This window comes from Papilio machaon, chromosome 16 (assembly GCF_912999745.1).
Source record: "Papilio machaon chromosome 16, ilPapMach1.1, whole genome shotgun sequence".
Lineage (NCBI taxonomy): Eukaryota > Metazoa > Arthropoda > Insecta > Lepidoptera > Papilionidae > Papilio > Papilio machaon.
Window position 1 is genome coordinate 6228444 of NC_060001.1, and position 23717 is coordinate 6252160.

The following is a 23717-nucleotide window of genomic DNA, read 5'->3' on the forward strand; positions in this document are numbered from 1 at the left end:
TACACAATTGTATCAATACAATATTCTCATCCTTTTATTAAAAGAAGACAGAGAATTTGTTTCAATAATAGTATATCTGCTATGAAATTAAATATTCGTTTAGGGTTCATTAAGAAAACCAAATTAACAAATATTTTTTTTTTATTTCTACTCATTTACAAAAGAAAGAATAGATTTTTAAATCTGTAATATATAAAGTTTTATGATTCTAATTCTAATGTTCTAATTAACATTTATTATAACTACTGTTTTGTTTTAGCTATGAGTAATTTTATTGAGCAATGTTAGGATTTTATCAGTCCTCAAATTCCCATTCAAGTTCGATTTGAAATTAAACTGATTATCATCCACCTTACATCGAATTTACATGATATTATTTTAAAACGGCATAGAATCTATTCATTTTGAACTATTGGTAAAATTCCTTACAACAAAGGATGTATTATTTTCTTCTTTATGAAAAATTAACAAGTCTATCTAACATATAGTTATAAAAAAGAATTACCTATAAATATATTTATAATTTGTCATAATGAATAATTATATAGCTACAATAAAACTGTAACAAACACTATCACTATATAACATCTATCAATACAAGTGTACATGAAAAAAATTGAGATCGCTATGAATCTGAAAGTGTTCGCATTTGCTCCTTAACGTGATTATCCATGTCGACAAAGTCATGGAGAATGTCTTCGATCATTTCTACGAAAATCGTTGGCCACTGGAGTTCGAGAGTGCGCAGGCGCTGGGCGGCGCCGCAAGCGACCTCTATAGTGTGCGATAATTGACCACGTCCACGTACGCGCCAGCTCATATCTTCCTATAAATATCACCAACATATAAATCATTTTATATCAGTTAAGATACCGGAATGGCTCTCCAATAGAGTATGGGTAGTCCTCCAACTAAATAGTTTATGTTTAGTCCACCTTATGGTAGTGTATTAAATAAGTTAAAACTTATTTTACCTGAGATACTTGACCCTTTTTAAACTGTAATGCTTCTTTAGCTATGACATCTCTGAGTGCGGGATCAGCGGCTCTGAGCCAGGCTTTAGCGCTGCTAGTGCTGTTGCTGTTACGTCCAAGTCGCGACAACAAGGGCTGCAGCGGAGCGTCAGGGATGGCACGCAATACTATATCACTCAGACCTTGATATGTTCTATTTGCAGATTTAAGTTCTTCGTCTGTCACCTGTCAAAGGAAGAATACTTTGGACTCATACTAGGGGTAAAGAAAAGTATACAAAAATGTTTTAAATTACCTTTTCATCATTAATTTCCTTCAGACCCCAATGAGCAAGTCTATAAATGGAATATTCCCGCCAATATTTAGAGCATATCGGATTACCTTCCGGCATTATCGTCAGACCTGTTATTCCACGCAATTCAGCCAAAGCGTGTAACTGCCCGAGGTATTGTAGACCAGTAGCACGGACTGATATGTGCGTTATATTTGGAAACCTGAGTAAAAAGTTACAAAAATAAAAAGTATTCGAAACAAAACTAATTAATATTCTATGAAACAGATTAAGAACCATATACTACCCATACAAAATTATGAGATTTAACAGGTATATGTTCGAGTTTCGCCTTACTTACCCGCGAATGATATTGAGTCTATAGCAACTGACGAAGTTTTATCCTCCACGTATGTACGTACATACATCCCTGTCAGAAGTGGACATAAACATGTTTGCACACTGAACAATCAAGTTACTGAGATGTTACCTGGTTTTCAGTTCGGATAAGGACTGAGCAACAGCATTGAAGTGCACGTAGTGGAAAGCGGCTCTGGTGACGGCGCGCGCGCGCTCCCAGTCCCAGTCGCGGGCCAGGCGCCGGACTGCGCCTGCGCCCCACGCGCTCACTGTACCCTCGCTTACTTCTACCAGGTAATCCACTCCTAGAATGAATCTTCATTGAGAGATAAAATGGTATGCAGGTCGCCTATAAGATTGAAATGATGACATGATGAGGAACATACTCATACTGTATTTAGCACAATACGTAGTTGTATGTTGAAGTAGGACAATTTCTCTAGCTTAAGATCATGGCTTGTAAATTCATCAGAGAAGACGTAAATCAGTCTACTCTGTGTTGAATCTGGGATATCTAATTTATTTCTATTACTGCCTAATATTACCTTGTTCCCTGTCTTTAGATGGTGGCACAGATTTTGGTACGGGTTCCGATGATTTCAGACTGGCCAAGCTCTTTCCGGATTTGGCTCTAGCCGTGGAAGCTCTATGGCCCGAAGATGCTCTCTCACTTCGTCTTGATATCGTTGCACTTCTCACGTTCCTATTATTCATTCTGCTATTTAGTGAACCGTCTCGTCTTAATGTCCTTTGGTTTTGGTCACTTCCCGATGTCGATGATGTATTTACTGACCCCGTATTTGTACTACAAGATATATTACTCGTGTTTTCAACTTGATCCTGATTTTTAGCTTTAACTTTTCGACTTTCGGGATCACAAACAGACTTGGAACGAGATGAACTGAAGTTTTGTCTATTTCTTAAGACTGTTGGCATTCTTTTTAATGGTTTCTTATTAGTTTCATCTTCACTGTCACTGCTTGAAGAAGGGAAGGAACTGAATGATGAATCTATGATAGGATCAACGCTACCCCATCTTTTTAATATTGATTCTGTACCATCAGATAGTTTCACATTTTCTAAAGAAGATATAATTGGCAATAATATGGGCGGAAACTTTACATCACTACTTGTAGACGTAGAATGTGAGACATCAGTATCTTGGGAAGCGCTTCGATCTGAAAAATTAACCCTTTTTTCTGAAACCTTACGAGCAGTGGAGCTTCTTTGAAATTTTCTTACTTGTGTCTTTTTAATATTCCCATCTTTAACGTTTCTCATACTAGCATCACTTATATTATTTTTACAATCAGAATCTTCAGTTTCTTGATGCAAATTAACTGCAGTCTCTGCTAATGTTGCATCCATTGTTTGTGTACTATCGTTCTGCGTAATTGTTATTGATGACTGCTCCAAGACATATTCTTTTTCTATATTTTTTTCTAATGATGCTACTGCATTAAAGCATTTATTTTCAGATCTGTAAACATTAAATATTTTAGATTACTTCTTGGAATAATTGAATTGTATATGATTTATTACACACCTGAGTAATTCCCAATTGGTACGAGCGTTGTGAATGATTTGATCCCGACGAGCTGCCTGTTGAGCTGACCCACCTAGAGCACAATACGCGGCATGAGCTGCTTCTTTATTGTTTCTCCAGGCCATTGCTGCAGCTCGAACCTAAAGACAACAAAAGTATAACTGAGACAAACAAAAACTTCTTAATATTTAGATCGTCCGATCTTATATGCGCCTAAAACCTTCAGTGCGGAATTGTGGATACTATTAGATGCACCTTTTTGTAATTTTCAAAAATTACATACAAAAGACTATCTGTAGTTGAAGTATTTTTTACTTCGTGTACGAGTACAAGTAATATTTGTGGTATACATATATATTGTTAAAATGATCTTACCTGGTCCGTTACATGCATGCTTGATAAAGTTACTAAATTAGGTAAATATGATACTAGAAATGGAGTACAATCACCGCCTAATGCAACTGGATTACCATCCAAGGTAACTTCAACGAGAGACATGGCTTCGGCTAGTGAAGATACATCCTCAACACTGAAACATCAATAATTTTAAGTTTTACTGCAGACCAATATAATTTTGCTCAAACTATGCAGAGTTCTTTTTTCATTTTTACCTCAGTAAATCGTTGTTACTGAGAAATAACTTCTGTAACTGTGGAACTTTTTGAAAACCGAGCAATTTTCTTAATTTGTTCCGTTTTAAATTGAGTTCTCTTAATGACACGAGCCCTTGAAGATCGATCTGTCCAACGCATTTTATTTGATTCCCAGCCAAATTGAGAACTTTTAACTCATTCAAGTTAGATAGTCCACTAACTTTAGTGATCCTGTTTCCATGTAAATCTAGGACTTCTAATTTGACTAGATTTGACAAGCCTTCTATTCTTTTTATCCTGTTTAAATAAAACCTTATTTTAAACGTAACGGAAAATCGCTGCCAACTGTACCTATTTGTAGGCAAAGTAACGAAGAGGAGAAAGTAAGAAGTAAATAATAAGGAATATTCAACAATTTTGTTTTAAAATAACTATTTTTTTTTTCAAATAGTAGTATGATAAATTTACCTGTTCTTCCCCATCAATAAAACTCGTAAGCTAAATAACTTTTCTAGAGAAGTTATTTTATCAATTTGATTGTCATATACGTCAAGGAACACAAGTTTGCCGAGCTCTAACGGCACAAGACCTGATAAACTGTTGATTAAATTATGTTGTAATGACAATAGACGTAGTGTTGGCTCTCCCACTATGTTGGGTATTGAAGATAAGCCACGTCTGAAACAGATCCAAAACAAAATATAATTCAAATCATAATATTTTTCATCTTTTCCATGTTACTGGCACTAATCAATTTATTCATCAATCGTAAATGACGAAAAGTTGGCTGAGAAAAGCATTGACCAGCGACATCGGTAGCATCAAAAGGCAACTCAATAGAAATAAATGTTAATTCATTTTTGTTGTGGTTGTTTTCAATTTTACACATTTGAATACATTTTTCAATTGTTGTTGTTTTGACTAAATGAGGTGACAAACAAAATACAACGTTGTTATATACCTGTCTAGACTTATTCTATCAGGTAAACGGTCTTTTTCCTGTGGAGTTCTAGAAAGTTGCACCTTACCCTCGCCCACAGCTTGCAAATTAAGTACATCGTCTTTGCCATCTCCTTTATTACTGTAATCATTGCTGCAATGTACATGTAAAAAAATGTACCGATTAAATTATTATTTACTCTAAATAGCACAAAAACAATATTTCTCACCCTGTTAATATTGTACTAGATCGTTGTATTGCAGGATGGGCAGCCCTAGGGTCTGCTAATGCAGGTTTAATTTGTAGAAATAAACGATCATCACCACTTTGCGGTGTATCCACTCGCGGTCCGCCAATATCTAGTGATTGTACCGATCTTCCTCTAGAGCGAAATGCTAACTTTCTTACCTGAAAACACACAAAAAGCGTGATTCCATATCATGCACATCATGTACAATACCAAAATAATCTTTGGTGAGTTCTTGTTTACATTTCCGCGGCTAAATGTGATAGGCATTAGTTAAAGTAACAACTAAAACTGTCTATAAATGTATCAATAAATTGGCCCCATTAGGAAAATCGTTCTTTTTATTGATTTAAATTCGTCCAAAAGGCAGTTTTGGTCCATCGCATCTGTTCTAGACACTTTTTAGATATAGTTGCTAAGCAACTCTAACATAGTCACTCTATTTCGAGTTGTAGCTATAAAATATTTTTCTGTATCTACAATATCTCCATAAACACATTTTAATAACAAAATATCATTTTAATTAGAATTTTTGTTAAATTGAGTCTATCCTTAAATATAAATTTAATCAATGATTTCAATTAATTAAAATTTCAAAAATATGCGCCTTTTACAATACGTTCCGTTTTAGGTTAAGACATAAAAGTGGCTTGTCTTCGCTTCGTCTTATATTTTAGAGGAGTATTCTTCAACTGCACAAATGCACATGCACATGAATTACAACGAAAATTACTCCCACTACTCTCAAAACCAATTATTATATGTGTATATGTGTACTATTTTACATTATTCGCGAATAAATTTAATTCGAAAATTTCGAAGATTTTGGAATAATCTGGCAATAAAATATCCATATTCATAAAATAATTTAATTAAAAGGAGAATTTTGTTGCAGAGAAGTGTTGTTAATATGTGTAATTTGTCCCATCTGTTCTCGAATTCCCAAAATGGCGGTAATCAAATAGGCACAACACACCACGTGTCTGTCCTGTCTATTTATTTAATGTCAGTATGTTGAAAAAAATTCTTAATCTGAGGTTGAAAACTCTGGTTGGCGTTGGCGGAATTCTAGAAATGACAGAATGACAGAAAATGAAAATCAAGACACAATTTAACAAACAAAACAAAACAAAAAATCTTTGGAATTCCTTCAAGTAGAAATCTTGAAAAAAATGTTTTAAATAATTCATTTCAAAAATAATCTCTTTTGCGTAAAATTTGTATTTGAGTTGTGTTTAATTAATGAACAAAGGTTTAAAAAAACTATTTTCGTTTCAAAAGATATCGAAATTCCTGTATTCGTTTACTCCAAGTGCAACTATGGTAAGATACTTTCCAAACCCTTATGTCGAGGAAGGTATAGCCGAAAAGGAGCCTTCGCACGATGATCTCACGCAACAAATTAACGAGTACATTAAAAATATTACAACGCGATTGCAACCATCTAATAGGAACGTTGATGGCGGTTTATATGTCGGAGTGACTGGGGTGTCTTATATGTTTTATTATTTATTTAAAAATCCGCTTTTAAAAGACAGCAAAAGTTTATTTATCGAGAAAGCCGTAGAATATTTACAACCGGCTCTGGACAGCTCCGCCGGAGAAAGGACGTCATTTCTTTTGGGCGACGCTGGGACGTTTGCTTTAGCGGCAGTTGTGTTTAAAGCAAAAGAGGATGAACGGTATACTGACTTTATAAAAAATTACAAAGCCCTTTACAACCAATATCTTAATCCAAAGTTTTTGAAATGTGGGGGTGATGAATTTTTTGTGGGTAGAGCTGGTTATCTTGCTGGGGCTTTATGGATGCATAAGGAGCTACAAACACCGGTTTTGACAAGAGAAGAAATGTACAACATATGCGATGTGATAGTAGAATCTGGACGTGATTACTCTATGAAAAGTAAAAGCAGATGTCCACTGATGTATCATTATTATAATACTCAGTATTTAGGTGCAGCTCATGGCTTGAGCTTTATCTTGCAAATGCTCTTAACTGTACCAGGGTACTTGCAGTTTAACACATCTGCTGGGAAAGATGTGAAATCTACTGTAGAATATATAGCTTCCTTGCAAACAAAAGATGGTAACTGGCCTTGTTGCATGGAAGAACTTGTTTTAGATGATCACAAACTAATACATTGGTGTCATGGAGCTCCAGGCACTGTGTACTTGATGGCCAAAGCTTACCTTGTTTTTAATGACCAAAGGTTCTTGGATTCCTGTATTAAAGCAGGTGAAGTTGTATGGCAGAAAGGTTTGTTACGGAAAGGCCCGGGCATTTGCCACGGAATAGCTGGCAATGGTTATGTATTCCTGCTGCTGTATAGATTGACTGGAGATGATAATTATTTACACCGTGCAAAGATGTTTGCAAACTTCATGAAGAGTGAAGTATTCATTAGAGACTCGAGACTACCAGATAATCCTGAGAGCTTGTATGAGGGTATTGCGGGAACAGTGTGCTTTTTGTCCGATCTTTTGACACCCGAAATTGCTGAGTTTCCATTTCAAGATGTGTTTTCTAATTTTAACCAGTAAATATCACCATTTAATTTTAAAATCATTATTAATTGATATTAAACACAGTTCACTGTACATTTCAGAATTTTTTTTTGAAGTGCTTCCATAAACTTGATAGTTTATTTTCCTAGCATTTTAGTGTCATCTGTGTGATTTTCTAGAATGTATTATGTAAGACTGTTCTCTTTTAAAATAAAAAAATCAACAGAAAATGTTTACCAAGTTAGATTTTTTATTTATAATACAAATTTAATGTAAACAATTCATGTATGTGCATTTTTGTTTATTGTTTTGTTGAATAAATTTGAAATTATAAGATTTTTTTTATTGATTAGGTAATATCTGATTATACTTTAGTATTTCAATCAAAAACTTGAGTTAAAACATGTTTAAAAATTTTAATAGTTGGTAGAAATGTTTAAGGAAATATTAAGTATAAGGAATTATTAATGTTTAGGTCAGCTTGTCCTATAAAAAATCTAAATGGCAATTATATTGCCAACATAACCCTAATCGAAGTTAACAATGCATAATTTGTCTTTTAACATTCATATGTGCTGACAGTAATTGCTGATATGATGACAGTTGACCATTTTTGTTATCAATGCCAGCAACAGCTCCTATAAAATGCCACGTTTGATATTTAAAGTAATAGTCTGTTTAAGTCGCAATGAATATCATAGCATTAAAATTGTTACTTAAAATTTTCCCGCATTTTTCTTTAATAGCGCAGGTATTTAAAAATAACTATGTACAGGATGCTGTATTTATTCATTGCTATAATAAATCACAAGAAATTAAAATACAAAAAGCATTTAACGATGCTGGCATAAAAATGTTGGCTGTAAAAGACGATGCCTTTGGTAAATATAGACTGCATTTAAAAAAAATAAAAATCGGAATAACACTGGATGCATCATGTAAAAGGTGGACGAATGTGTTCGAAGATGTTTTAAATTCCAACCATAGAAGAATTAAATGGATCATTTATACTAATAATTTAAGTTCAACGACTCAAATTTTATCTAAATTGCATCTTAGAATTGATTCTAACGTTTTATTAATTAATATTAACAACAAAGGTTTTAATTTAAATGAAGCTTATAATACAGGTTTTAAACGAAATGGTATTTTCGTTGTGCGTAATTTAGGATTTTGGAATTCATCTTTAGTAGCGACACCACTAGCGACAGTACCAAGTCGTAATAATTTACAAGGCACTATATTAAAATGTGTGTCGGTTATTACCGACCGTTTGGAGAACGAAACTTATATGCATTTTCTTAAGGAATCGAGACATGACAAGACGGATACTTTGCACAAATTAAAATTTTATACGGTCATTCGTTACTTACAAGAGATGTATAATTTCAGGTAAATAAATTCTTTTTTTTTACAACAATCATCAGGGATGGACGAATCTACTGACGTGCTATTTTTCGAAAAATCTTTAATGAGGTCGTAGACGTGCAATCAAATAAGTTTGTTTTTGTGATTATTGCGAACATTTTATAGTATTGGGGTAACTCGTGTTCGTTCTTAAAATACTTTCTTCGCACTTTTTCTAAGTGCACAGCGCATTTTTTGTTTAGTGACATACCCAAAATATTGTATTGCGTCAATTGGTTCACACATTAATGACATTAATGTACAGCTTTGTACGCAAGAGTTACGTATAAAATTTTAATCGAAGACTTTATACCAAATTTTAGTCATATTTTAGCTATTTTCAAGATTTTGTGTAAGGTTTCACTTGGAACTATAGCAGAGCTTCTTTAATTGATTTCCTTTAACGTAAAATTTTAGTATTGATGTACAGCGTACCAACTCTTGGGGCTATTCTCACAACGGCAGCTTCGACGGTCTTGTCGGTGCTCTACAGCGTCAGGAGGCAGAGTTCGGATGTTCGCCGGTTTTGTTCAAAATAAATCGCGCTGAGGTCGTCGACTATGTTGTCCCTACGTGGAAAACAAAGTATGATGTGGCATAATTTGTGCGACTTATTAAGAGATTTAGACCAATGTTCAAGCTTATTTAAGTTGTTGCTGTAGGCTAGAAATAAAATACCTTATTGCTAGCGAATTTTTTAGTCTTCGGTCGTGCTGTATTAACAAAGACTATTTTGTTTTTGATAATTAGGCCTTTTAGGGCCGATATCTAAAGCTGTTTAAATGCATGTTATATGGAACTGTTATGTATTTTATATTTTTTTCCTTACCCAGGCACACATTTTTATTCCGCCAGCCAAAATACCAAGCGAGTTATTACTCTGTGTACACTCGGCCGCTAGATGGCGTTGTTTGGCGTTGCATGTTGGGAGTTCTCTTGATCGCAGGATTAACTTTGAACTTGATATTAAAAGTTAAAAAGACGAATGTTTTCTTTGATGAAAGAGATTCGTCTCTGAGTTTAATATGGTTGTTAGTTTGTAGTGCTGTTTGTCAACAAGGTAAGTTTGACCTTACGATATTCAGTTTCAATTCACATTTACTTAGAACTAGAAGTAATCAGTTTTAATATTAATTTATTAAGGTATGCCGGTGAATAAAAATGCGGTTTCTGCGAGAATAATAATATTTGTAATATTCATGTTCTCAATGATGATCTATCAGTTTTATAACGCGAACGTGTTGTCGAGCTTGCTCAACGAGCAGTATTCCTACATACGTAGCCTCAAAGATTTGTTGCAGAGTGATCTCAAGGCCGGTGTCGAAGATATGCTCTTCAACAAAGATTACTTTAAGGTTGGTAAAAATGTTACCATACTAGTCTTACAAAAACTATCAAATTAAAAGCAAGATTCAAACATAACTGCTTAAGTGGATGTCAAATGGGACCACTTAGCATGGAAAAAAGCAGGCTAGTGCGTTTTAAAACTCTGTTTTGCGCATAGTCTCGCTCGAAATTGCGAGCTGTCATAAAGTTTGTATAGCTCTTTACTTGGCGCGGTTATGGCTTATAATTTTCCAAAATACAATAGAAAACCTAACCTTATCAATTTATAATACTTTTCAGCGTACAACAGACCGTGTAACCTTAGATTTGTATAAAGCTAAAATAGCCACAGATAAGCACTATAACTTCTTCGATGCGGAGTACGGTATGGGACTGGTCAAACATGGCGGCTTTGCTTTCCATGTTGACACGTCTGCAGCGTACTCTGTCATGAGGAGGACCTTCTCTGAGCGAGAGATATGTGAGGTTGGCGAAGTGCAGCTGTTTCCGCCTCAGTATGTAGGTGCTGTGGCTGTTAGAGGGTCCCAGTATAGAGAGTATATTGCTGTTGGGTGCGTATATTTTAAACAGCGAGTCATTCAGGGTGTTTTGAGTTAGAAAACTCTTACCTTTGTAAGTGTAACACTAGATTAGTTGTAGGAGCTTGGTTTTTGGCAATTGTCGCTTTGTAGGTACATCGATCTTTCGGAAATATGCGAGTATTACGCTCTTGAGACAAGAAAATGAACAGCTTTTGAGTGTACTTGTTATGCGTTTTTTATATGCTTTAATTAATAAATAACTGGTTAAGTTGTATATATTTCCGTTTTTAATGCTATCTTCTTTTTACAGTGTTAGCAAACTATTGGAAACCGGTCTGATGATCAGAATAAAATCAATCTGGGAGAGTCGCAAGCCGCCATGCGCCAAACAGCGTTACAGCACCATAATGGCTGTTAATATTCGAGAATTTTCTATGGCCTTACTATTTTTAGTATGTGGTTATATAATATCATTGCTTATTTTACTATTGGAAATCTATGTGCATAAAATAAAACGTATTACTCCAAATAGAGGTAGAACACATTTAAAAAAATATATGAAGGTTCATAGAGTGAAAAATGTAATTCATAAACGTCCTCTAAGGAAGAAAATTACTTTTTTAAATTAATAAAAGATAAACATATATAGCTTTAAATTTAATTCATGATATTTCGCTTGTCAGGTGATTTCTAATTTCGCGCTTTCTAAAAATCTATATCTATAAAAGAAAGTGGTGTTAGTTACACTATTTATAATCGGTCAAACTAAATTAGCTGAAAACTGATGGGGAGGTAGCTTAGAACTAGGAGACGGACATAGGAACTTTTTTATCTTGTGTCCATTTTTTTATTCCGCGCGGACGGAGTCGCGGGTAAAAGCTAGTGTATATCAATGTAGGAAATAATATAAGAAAAGGTTTAAATAAAACAATTATAGGCATTTTCATCTTGTTTATTTGTTGGATAAATATCTCCCTCACAGTACACATGACTTCAGTTCTTAGGCGCGGTGAAAAATTACAAACGTCAAAATTGTATCAGCTGTTTTAACTTCAATTATGTATTAAAAACTAACTAAATCTTGCAAATGCCATCGATCACTTTATTTAATTTAATTTTTCTACATAGAGGTTAAATTAGTTTTCAAGTAAAATGACAATCCCTTTATATCAAAGATATTATTTACATTACTTATTTTGAAGAATTTTTTTTTTGTTACAAAAGATAATAATATGTCAATGTCAAAGGTTTCTGCGCGCCTAAATAAAGATCGCGAAATAGGCAAATGCAAGCGAAGAATTAAATTAATAATGTTGCCACATTCACTTCTCCCGTAAATTTCTATATAATATGCAAATAATTTATCAATCTAGCCACAAATAATTTTAAAATTTTAATTAAAGTTTTATTTCACGTTTCGATTACATCTCATTATTATAAAATAATCATAAATTCACTAATATTTGTGATGAACATTGATTAATTGAATTGATTTATATATCATAGAAGTAAGCTGAAATCAATGAATGACCTTTTCTTATTTATTTATAAAAAAAAATCCAGCTCACACAAAATAACTAACTCATATACAATTCTTTTGTTCACACATTGGGAATAATTGCCTAAAAATTGCGAAATAAATAATGAAAATCCAATTACAGCTCGAAATTATATCCATTTTTTTATAATATTTAAAAAAATTATTTGTATTAGTAAAATTTTATACAGATTTTCCGATTTCAGATAATTAAGAATCTACACATACACTATGAAAAAAGTTTGAGACCATCCTTGATTTTTTTTTAAATTTTAGCTGATATCATATTTGACGTTTTCTATACATTTTTCATTTGTTTAATAAATCACACATGTATTATAATAACTTAATTGAAATAAAATAAATATTTTCGTCCTTGTGTGTTTACCGTTGGGCCGATGATTACGATAAAGTTTGAATAATATGATTTGAAATAATACATTTTTTTTAATAAACATGAAGTAAAAAAAAAATACAGGCCACTTGTCTATGGCGTATTATTTATTATCTGTAATGGTAATGACCAGTTGACTTTAACCTTTTAGGTTTTTAAAAACAATAATGGTTCATGCAAAGGAATTCGGTTAAAACATGACATCACTAGAAAAAAAACAATTTAAAATTAATTTATTTCATATTAATGTAATAAAAATTTATCACTCTTAATAAAGCCTGTTTTGGCAGATGATAAAATAAATTGACTGTTAACATATTCTCAAGTTTTTAATTAAATATTACATCAATAACTGTCAAAACGTGCGTCTCAATGTGAGTTTCGACTGTCAAATTACTTGTATAAAAACATTCTCTTTGGAAAAAACAGAGATACTTTTAATACAAGTGTAATTTCAAAGGTTATATTGAATATTACAAAATCATTGATAAACATTTTTATTTTTATTATACAAAAAAAAATGAAGGCGCGGGATTTCATTTCTTTTATAATGTTTACGTAACAAATATTTACACTGAAGTTAGTTCTAGAACAATCTGGAATAAATGAATTTTAAATGTTAGAGAAAGAAATATTAAAAAGACGGAATATGTTTTTCTGTCAATTATATTTCAGCTTAAGTGGATCGAAAAAAATTATCTATAAGTGAAAATAGTTTTTTTTAGGTAAAAATGATAACACAGCAGATACCGCTTGATAAGATATCGGTTATAGTGACCAAAACTGTAAATACCAGCTGAACGACATACAACTGTTTTATAGGGTATGTTCCGATATGCACTGCGAGCACTGCACAGTGCTATCACTGTAGAAAAATTCGTTCCGTTATGGACTGCCAGTATACTGCCGCAGTACCCTAGGGAAATATATGACGTCATAAATCGCCGCCATATTCTACTGTGAGCACTGGCGTTTTCGAGGTAAGGTACTCGCAGTACTTTGATCACGTGATCAGTCAAAACCACGAGTGCCTAACGTCTCATAAACAAAGCTACAGTTTAATCAGAAAATTTTAAAGTTCTGTAATTAGTTTGGATTAATAAATAAAACAATAAAACAATGGAAGAATTGCAAAAATTAACCTTATTAGACTATGTTGAAAATTCAATTTACAATTAATATTAATTAAAATATTTTTAATTTGACAGTACTCCAACTAGTTTTTTTTAATGTACTAGAAAACTTGAATACACTCATTTGAATGCTGCGTCAAAAAATCCTGTATACTGTCGGCTGACAGTATACGAGATTGCGTTCCGTTTTAAATCGTAACCAGTGTAACTGGCTATAAAGGAACGGCTTCACAGTATACTGAATTGACGTCACACTCTACAGTGGTCGCAGTGTATATCGGAACATACCCATAATGAATTCAATATGGTTTTTGCCACTGAAATGTCCTTTAAAAGGAAAGCCCGCGCCTTTAACAAGATATTCCGTGAAGTTATTGAAGAGTTACTGTGGTTTTCGACTGTCGGAATAACACATATTGTAATCTCTGTAATTCCTTTTGGAAAGACAGATATAACAATACAAGGGTCACGGCAATGTATTTTCATATTGGAATGGAAATTTGTAGTTATTGGAGTAGTGAAGTGGTCGCTGTGAGATCTGTCCTTCACCGCTCCTCCAGCATTATAGTCTCTTGCGGGTACAATTTTAACGCTTTCAAAGTACTGCTGTGAGATTCTAATGTTAACTGTCAAAGAAAATTAACTGTCAGTTGCAAGTAAATTGTAGATTTTCTGTCGTACAAAAACATATTATCTCCCTTTTGGAACGAAGTTCCTTATCGCGCGTTGTGAATGGAGGCTAGACGGAAAAAATTCTTACGAAAAGTTGTCACGACACTTTTTGCTATAGTAAGTATGTTAACGACGAATGAGCTTTACTTCACCATGGCAACGACGTGACAATATATAACGAAAATTCATAGAAATAAAATGTACTTCTTGTGAAGACTTAAGTTTTTTATTCATAGAATAAACATTGGTTCCTTCACTAATTAATTGAAAGGAACTTCGTTCCATCCGGGTGTCCCTTGACATCTCTCAATTTTTTTTTCTCATAAAGAATGAGCAGGATGACAATATGTTTTCTTTTTCGTTTCTATTTTTCTTGTTATAAAAGAAAATCTTGAAATATATAAAAGAAAGTCGTTACACTATTTATAACTCAAGATCGGTTGAACTGATTTAGCTGAAAATTTATGGGGAGGTAGCTTAGAACTAGGAAACGGACATAGGATACTTTTTTACCCCGTTTTCTATTTTTTATTCCGCGTGGACAGAGTCGCGGGTAAAAGCTAGTTAATAATAAATTACGTATTATTAATACTTACGTCTCTTCTAGGCCAGCTAGAGATGACTTTATAGTTTTCTTGTGGGTAACCTTTCGATGCGAGGAAATCTAATAATGCCTGAAATAGAACAAAAAAAAAAACTTTAGTTCACTTTCGTATTGTGTACAATCGACTCTAGAAAAGCGAGAGTCCAAAGAACCGCGATATTATTCTCTCTAACTCGAGTTTCTCGCTTATGGAGGTCGTGACCGGATAATGACTCTCGCTCATCGTGGTTTCTCGCTTATCAAGGTGGTGTACTAACAGCGAGCGTATCGGTGGCATAGAAGCGGCGCTCGAGGCTGTCATGATGTGGGGGTGGCAGACGCACGCGGATCCGTGACACCTCCGCTGACTCCTCCGCGCCCGGCTCCTGAGGCACTCTCGCCTCAGCACCAGCGCGCAACTCCTGCGCACACGTATAATATTTTCTACATCAGGACTTCCCTTGCACTTGTGTAAATCTACATTAAGCAATGAACAAACTAGACAAAATAAAAATTGATCGATTCGTACCTCTTTCCTCGCTTCCTCCATCAATCTTTCAGATTCCGCTCTTTCTAGCTCTTGTTTTATTTCTAATTCTTGTTGCTTCTTAATTTCTTCTTTGGCTCTGGAAAGAAAAAAAAAATGTGAGCCGTCATGGGACGCCTGGCAGATGTGAAACATCGTGTGTGTACAAGTAATATGTATAAAATATTAAATATTATAATTAAATAAATAAATAATTATAATGATAATGACAATGATAATAATAATGATAGTAGTAATAATAACATATACATATATATCGAGGGGTGAAAGCCTTTCACCCCTCGATATGTATACCTCAGTATAGCGTGGCGACCTGTCGCCACAACAAGCGTCGCCACGCCAACAATTCGGTTTACAAGTGATCCTATAGATGTTTCACATCAAAGTAATATTTGTGATATTTCTTATACTACTTTTAGAGCCTGTTTCCACTAAACTCCTGGGTATACCTGTCGGCCTCCAGACTGCGCTGGTAAGCCTCATCCTGCTCGAGCTTGACGCGCTGGCGGGCGTCTCGCTCGCGCTCCAGTCGCGCGTCCTCCTCGCGCTGCGCCGCAAACCTCTCTATCGCCTCCACCAGCCCACCCACCAGCTCAGACACACCCACGTTACCTGCAATATTATAAATATGCTTTTCAAACATATTAGCGGCTCAGAAAATAAAAAAAACACAATTTTAGGTATAGAGGGGGAAGGACACTGAGCAAGTTGAATGTCAGACGTCAAATATATCACATCCTTAAACAATATATGTTCTGAAAAACACAAAATAGAACGTTTATATCTCGTACCTTTTTGAAGTTGAATAATTTTCACCATAAAACAATATACACAGTCGAACATGGATGAGCGAGAAACCTCTATAAGCGAGAGTCATTATCCGATCTAGACGGACGACTTTTATAAGCGAGAGTCACTATCCAATCTAGACGGACGACTTTTATAAGCGAGAGTCACTATCCAATCTAGACGGACGACTTTTATAAGCGAGAGTCACTATCCAATCTAGACGGACGACTTTTATAAGCGAGAGTCACTATCCAATCTAGACGGACGACTTTTATAAGCGAGAGTCACTATCCAATCTAGACGGACGACTTTTATAAGCGAGAGTCACTATCCAATCTAGACGGACGACTTTTATAAGCGAGAGTCACTATCCAATCTAGACGGACGACTTTTATAAGCGAGAGTCACTATCCAATCTAGACGGACGACTTTTATAAGCGAGAGTCACTATCCAATCTAGACGGACGACTTTTATAAGCGAGAGTCACTATCCAATCTAGACGGACGACTTTTATAAGCGAGAGTCACTATCCAATCTAGACGGACGACTTTTATAAGCGAGAGTCACTATCCAATCTAGACGGACGACTTTTATAAGCGAGAGTCACTATCCAATCTAGACGGACGACTTTTATAAGCGAGAGTCACTATCCAATCTAGACGGACGACTTTTATAAGCGAGAGTCACTATCCAATCTAGACGGACGACTTTTATAAGCGAGAGTCACTATCCAATCTAGACGGACGACTTTTATAAGCGAGAGTCACTATCCAATCTAGACGGACGACTTTTATAAGCGAGAGTCACTATCCAATCTAGACGGACGACTTTTATAAGCGAGAGTCACTATCCAATCTAGACGGACGACTTTTATAAGCGAGAGTCACTATCCAATCTAGACGGACGACTTTTATAAGCGAGAGTCACTATCCAATCTAGACGGACGACTTTTATAAGCGAGAGTCACTATCCAATCTAGACGGACGACTTTTATAAGCGAGAGTCACTATCCAATCTAGACGGACGACTTTTATAAGCGAGAGTCACTATCCAATCTAGACGGACGACTTTTATAAGCGAGAGTCACTATCCAATCTAGACGGACGACTTTTATAAGCGAGAGTCACTATCCAATCTAGACGGACGACTTTTATAAGCGAGAGTCACTATCCAATCTAGACGGACGACTTTTATAAGCGAGAGTCACTATCCAATCTAGACGGACGACTTTTATAAGCGAGAGTCACTATCCAATCTAGACGGACGACTTTTATAAGCGAGAGTCACTATCCAATCTAGACGGACGACTTTTATAAGCGAGAGTCACTATCCAATCTAGACGGACGACTTTTATAAGCGAGAGTCACTATCCAATCTAGACGGACGACTTTTATAAGCGAGAGTCACTATCCAATCTAGACGGACGACTTTTATAAGCGAGAGTCACTATCCAATCTAGACGGACGACTTTTATAAGCGAGAGTCACTATCCAATCTAGACGGACGACTTTTATAAGCGAGAGTCACTATCCAATCTAGACGGACGACTTTTATAAGCGAGAGTCACTATCCAATCTAGACGGACGACTTTTATAAGCGAGAGTCACTATCCAATCTAGACGGACGACTTTTATAAGCGAGAGTCATTATCCGATCTAGACGGACGACTTTTATAAGCGAGAGTCACTATCCAATCTAGACGGACGACTTTTATAAGCGAGAGTCACTATCCAATCTAGACGGACGACTTTTATAAGCGAGAGTCACTATCCAATCTAGACGGACGACTTTTATAAGCGAGAGTCACTATCCAATCTAGACGGACGACTTTTATAAGCGAGAGTCACTATCCAATCTAGACGGACGACTTTTATAAGCGAGAGTCGCTATAGGGTCTAGACTCTAGAAGCGAGAGTGACTATCCGGTCTAGAAGGACGACTTCTATAAGCGAGAAACTCGGATTAGTAACTTCTAAGCGAGAAAAATATCGAGATCCCTAAGACTCTCGCTGCATCAATATTCAAATATATAATTGTTGTACTATTATACTCACCGTTAATAACAGAATATATTTCAGTGTTGGAGCGCATGCGCATGATGATGAGCAGCGCGGGCAGACGGTCCACTGGGATGCTGCGTATTGTCATACTCGCCACTGGACCCAGCGCGTTCGCAATTGAATTCAGTAACCTGCATAGAAAAACAATACGTAAGCACATTTAATACTACGTTCTCGCTCTAAGAGTTTTAAAACTATCGTGTTAATTCATTAATCCCCTCTTTCAAATATTAGTGTTAATTTGAAATTATAATAAACCCATTAACTGTTGGTTTCTGAGACAAAAATCTCTATATAAAATATATCGTCGTGCCTGCCTTCATTATCTTTGTCATAAACAGAGATAAAAATATGTTTTAAACGGAGATATCGATCTAAGAAATCCACGTTTGTACAATTTCACAAAATTCTATCGTCAATGTAAATACAAACTTTCCAAATCTATGGATATTAATAAAACGTTGACGGCCAGTGAAATCTTTACATATTAATAAAATTGGAGTGTTTGTATGTAAATATTTCAACATTCCGTTACTAATAAAAAAAAAAAAATCTTCCAAACGGTTAGACATATTGTGACAGGAATCTGTCGGGAAGGTAGCTGAAGATATAATGTGCCTAGTGTTTCTGCGCTGAGAAAGTCACGGGCGACCACTAGTGTAGATATAATATCTAATTTCCAATGAATTAGAATATACATCAATATGTAGGTGCGCACATGTACGAACATGTTGGTGTTGTGAACGTACGTGCTCGTGTACGAACATGTTGGTGTTGTGCGTGTACGTGCACGTGTACGTACATGTTGGTGTTGTGCGTGTACGTGTTCGTGTTGTACGTGTACGTGTTCGTGTACGTACATGTTGGTGTTGTTGGGATGCGTGAGGTCCCAGCCGTAGACGAGGAAGTTTGCGGCGAGAGTCTGCAGCACGGTGTCGCAGCCGAGCAGTTGCGCGCAGAAGACGTTCGACAACACAGACTGCTCGTGGTGAAGGTATACACCCAGTAGCTTCCTCTGCAATAGAACAATAGATATTAATTGCTATTTTGGATTACGGGAAAGAGAAGGTAAGTGATGTGAAGATATACATTTTTAGAGAGAAGTTCCCATATTAAATGCTGTGTTTTAGCAAAGCACAAGGTTAATTATGCACAGATATTCTTTATATGTTTAGTAAATATTCAAAAAGCTTTTTGAAATTGAATTTCGTAATAAGATTTTTCGCTTACAATTTAATCCTAATTTAATTAAAATGGAACACGTTACAAATGTATAAATAATCTGTGCCCGAGCCTTATTTAATCTGTAACAATAAAATTTTGTTTTCTGTAGATCAAAGGTATAACGAAATTAATTTTATGATTAACTAGCTTTTACCCGCGACTCCGTCCGCGCGGAATAAAAAAAAATGAACACAAAATAAAAAAGTTCCTATGTCCGTCTCCTAGTTCTAAGCTACCTCCCCATCAATTTTCAGCTAAATCAGTTCGACCGATCTTGAGTTATAAATAGTGTAACTAACACGACTTTCTTTTATATATATAGATTTAGTGAGTAGTACCTCTTTGGCGGGCTTGAGGCAGGACTCTTTGATGGCATCCTGCAGTGTGCCTTCAAAGAAGTTAGGCGTGTTAGGACCGTAGCGTGCGCGGAACCGATGCGCGAACTCTATGCACCCCAATGCCTCGTCCTCCACATTCTGTGACACTGACAATATAACAAGCACTTTTATTATATCTTGTATCCAAAATTACGGACCAAAGACAAAAAAAAATATTGATGTAATCAACTAAAAAAAAAAAAAAAAAAATTTATAAAAAAAAATATTTAAAATTTAATAAATTTTATATTTATTTTGAAAAACCTCGCGTTCAAATTGATCATAAGAGCTTTTAAAAATTATCTGCAAATAATTTTTCTGGATTCTTCAGTAATTTTTTTTCAACTTTCTGTGTAGTTTTGACATTTTTTTTACTTATTACTTCATATTTGTAATGTGATTTTAAATGTGTTGTTGAAAAGAGTTTCATAACATGTATGTTACTCACTTAAGGGCATTATCCTCTCTGTCTGCACCAGATCAAACATGTCATCCTCTGCGGGGAAGTTATCTCCCGGGTCCTCGATCTCTTCCACAGAACTGTTATCACTGTCTGAACTGTCCACTATTATCTGTTAAACAATTTTATTAATATAGTAAAAACAACATAATAATATGTAATTTAAGTCAATAATAAGTTACAGATTCAAAGTATTCAAAGAAAAAAGAAGGGAGAAAAAAATCAGCAACGAGACAAAATTCTCATGATTTTTTAAGTAGGGGGGGGGGGAGTACTTATTAACATACCCTTTTGTATTCTTTTCTGACGTTGGCGAGGTCTCGCCTGACTGTGAGATCGTGCTGCGGTAGGTCCAGCCCAACCATGGCAAGCACTGTGTCGTCTAGCCCCATCACCGGTGGCCACCCAGTCCACACCTACCAACAAATGTTTGTCACTAACGGAAAAGAATATTATTTGTGTCTTTTAATAGACTAACTGAAAAGTATAGTTAGAGAAATTAACATAAAGAAGTTAAAAATAGTGTTATTTTAAAAGACAAAACCAATTTTTGCTTCAATCTTACTAATATTATAAATGCAAATGTTTAGATGGATGGATGTTTGTTTGAAGGTATCTCCAGAACAGCTCAATGGTACTTGATGATATTTGGCACAGATGTAGAACATAGTCTGGAAGACCACATAGACTACTAATAAAGTATTTTTTTAATCACGTGCGGGAGGATTCGCTGGCGACAACTAGTAAGTCATATATGCTAACATAGTAAATATATTTTTTTATTCTTAATTAATTTACATGCATAAGTAGATAAAGTTTTTATTTGTAGTATTTGTAATTAAAGTTAATTTCTAACTATTAATTTAACCATTAACTATTAAGTTAGAGATATTATACAAATTATTTGATTTACTATAATCAAAAACAAAAACAATGGTAAATGGTGAACTTACCTGATGCCTCACAGGTACATCGGTGAGTGAGTATATGTCATTCTTCACTTCTTGTACCGTCTTCGTGCCGGGATACTTCAATGTATATTCTTTCTCATCGTGTTTTACTCGCAGGACATATGTTGTTGTTAATCTCTCCGCCACTCTGTTAATTAATATACATGTTGACAGTTCCTATGCCTAAGTCATAAGCTTTGACTATAGAAAAACGGACTAAGCAAAGAGCTGTCGTTGAAATAAATTCAACTTTTTGCAGGAGGTGAGGTAAAGATGACAGTCAGACATGTGTATATATTGCTTGAGTGCTTGTTTTGATGCATACTGTTTTAAAACAAACACTCAAGCAAGATTAGAAATTATAGGTAGTTTTTATTTGATTAAGGGGAATGTGCACGATAGACAGGTCCTGTCACGTGAAAGTAAAAAGTCGTAACAGTAAAATGTGATTATTGGTGATTTTACTATAACTTACTCATCATCCGCCATTTGCTGGTTAGCAGACTTGAGTCGTATCACCGCATTCCTCTGCAGACCGAGCGTGGCAAGCGATGTGGAAGAGGTAGCCTGTGAACCGCCCAGCCCAGCAATCTGCTGCCGGCACACCGGCACACCACACACCGCTTCTAAACGTCGCTTTAAGTCACCTGCAAAGAATGTTTATGTATTAAACAAGTTTAATTTAGGAAAAATTACTACTTATGCAGATAATATAATTATGATTTATACTAAAATTAATAAAGGCTAGAGACCAAACTAATAATTGCCTGTATTTTGCTATACCAGTAATTGCACAAAAGAAAAAATAAAAAAACTTGTCAACTGTTCAATCTAACACTACTGTTTTAACAAAAAACTATAAAATTAGTCAAACATCGAATTTGAACTAATCATTGTCACTTTACTTACGAACAGTTGCTGAACCGGACATTTTGATTTCGTGCATCTTATTATTATAATGAACTTGTAGCTCTACTAGGTTCAGGGTACTATTTCTAGGAGATGAGGTTGATGCTTGATTGTTTTCTTCCCGATCTGAAAGTGGTTAAGAAAAAACTTACCATTCAAAGTATTATAGTTCTCTCACTATAATATCCACTCTGACAAGACAAAGAAGTCTACATGACACTAAACTTGAAAAAAGTGTTAGGGGTTATATGTTACACACCTGGTGGGTGGGTTTTTGGTGTTATCACAGATATATCTTCGTCTATCATCTCAACATCGTGTGTGGCGCTGTTGTGAGACATGGAGTTGTGGGAGTTACCATCTTGAGGCATAACTCGGTTGATTGCAGTCTGTAACCAAGTCAATAATTATACTGAATGACTCCTCTACCCATAAATATTAATAAATTGCTAAACCTTCATGTAGATAGGGTAAGGGGGCTATAATAAAGAAATCCAATCTTTCTTTTATAGCAATGATTGTTTCCTTTATTTCACAAATCAGGAAGTTGTAAATAAAGCTTTACATATTTGTATTTTTGACAAAAAAGGATGTGTATTGTATTGTGCCTTTAATTTATAAAATAAAAATTATGTGAGATACTTACTAGTAGATCCCAGTTACATTCGTCTAAATGTAATATCGCTTCAGCTACATCTTCTATGTTTGTTATCCCCTGAAAATAAAACACCAACTTAGAAACTTCTTCACCACAAAGGTTTCTAATGCAAAGAATCCTTTTTCCTTAGGTTTTTTAATAATAAAGTCGAAGTTTTATATCACAGTATACCACATTAATCACACTTAAACTCATCGAACGAAGATCGAAACTACAATTTTTTCAAAGGTGAACACAAAGAACGAACAATGAATACATTTTAAAATTAAAAGTATGTGCCGATTTTATATTTATATTTATATATGATACTAAAGAAAAGATAGATGATAAACCGAGTTTTAAAAGAAAAGTTAAAAAATTTCGATACATTGGACACAAAGAAATAAAAAATACTTTTAATAGTCACTGTTGTTGATCTCCACATAACCTTCACGATTTAGTCTCGATTTATTATAACTTTTGAAAATAACAAATTTGGTAAAGAAGGTTACGATACCTGAAAATTTGCTAGAATTTCTTCTCTGTTTTCAGCCATTTCGATATTTTTATCACAAAAATACTACGGTTCTATTAAGTATGACATTTACATTTGCAGACAAATCACACTCAAACATTTACCATAGACTGATATTTCGAATTTGTTGCCATAAAAGAGTAAAATGGAATCAGAAAAATCAAAGTAATGAAGATTCAATGACAGCGCAGTTTTTCA

General features: G+C 34.8%; 4 protein-coding genes across 4 annotated transcripts; 2 read left to right on the forward strand and 2 right to left on the reverse strand.

The window, feature by feature from the left end:
* Window positions 1-625: 625 nt before the first annotated feature.
* On the reverse strand, window positions 626-5301 carry LOC106716486 (leucine-rich repeat-containing protein 49). Its single transcript, XM_014510003.2, has 12 exons — window positions 5175-5301; window positions 4914-5092; window positions 4706-4837; window positions 4213-4422; window positions 3763-4041; window positions 3527-3680; window positions 3152-3291; window positions 2151-3085; window positions 1736-1910; window positions 1270-1468; window positions 975-1199; window positions 626-826 (listed from the first exon to the last, which is right to left on the reverse strand). Exons 1-12 carry the CDS (start codon window positions 5199-5201, stop codon window positions 626-628), a joined length of 2856 nt encoding a protein of 951 aa, XP_014365489.2. The 5' UTR covers window positions 5202-5301.
* An 839-nt stretch (window positions 5302-6140) lies between these two features.
* Window positions 6141-7473, forward strand: LOC106716623 (lanC-like protein 3). Its single transcript, XM_014510174.2, has one exon. The coding sequence runs from the start codon at window positions 6174-6176 to the stop codon at window positions 7470-7472; it is 1299 nt and encodes a 432-aa protein (XP_014365660.2). The 5' UTR covers window positions 6141-6173; the 3' UTR covers window position 7473.
* Window positions 7474-8081: 608 nt separating this feature from the next.
* Window positions 8082-11405, forward strand: LOC106716485 (glutamate receptor ionotropic, kainate glr-3). Its single transcript, XM_045681668.1, has 8 exons — window positions 8082-8102; window positions 8188-8828; window positions 9261-9428; window positions 9677-9903; window positions 9987-10198; window positions 10470-10741; window positions 11022-11245; window positions 11395-11405. The coding sequence occupies exons 1-8, from the start codon at window positions 8082-8084 to the stop codon at window positions 11403-11405; spliced, it is 1776 nt and encodes a 591-aa protein (XP_045537624.1).
* A 2621-nt stretch (window positions 11406-14026) lies between these two features.
* Window positions 14027-23614, reverse strand: LOC106716484 (FAS-associated factor 1). The gene is made up of 16 exons (XM_045681726.1): window positions 23502-23614; window positions 22994-23062; window positions 22607-22736; window positions 22348-22473; window positions 21914-22085; window positions 21442-21586; window positions 20776-20904; window positions 20477-20600; window positions 19990-20135; window positions 19288-19442; window positions 18422-18558; window positions 16027-16189; window positions 15560-15656; window positions 15309-15452; window positions 15044-15121; window positions 14027-14401 (listed from the first exon to the last, which is right to left on the reverse strand). The coding sequence occupies exons 1-16, from the start codon at window positions 23538-23540 to the stop codon at window positions 14321-14323; spliced, it is 1935 nt and encodes a 644-aa protein (XP_045537682.1). The 5' UTR covers window positions 23541-23614; the 3' UTR covers window positions 14027-14320.
* Window positions 23615-23717: the final 103 nt, after the last annotated feature.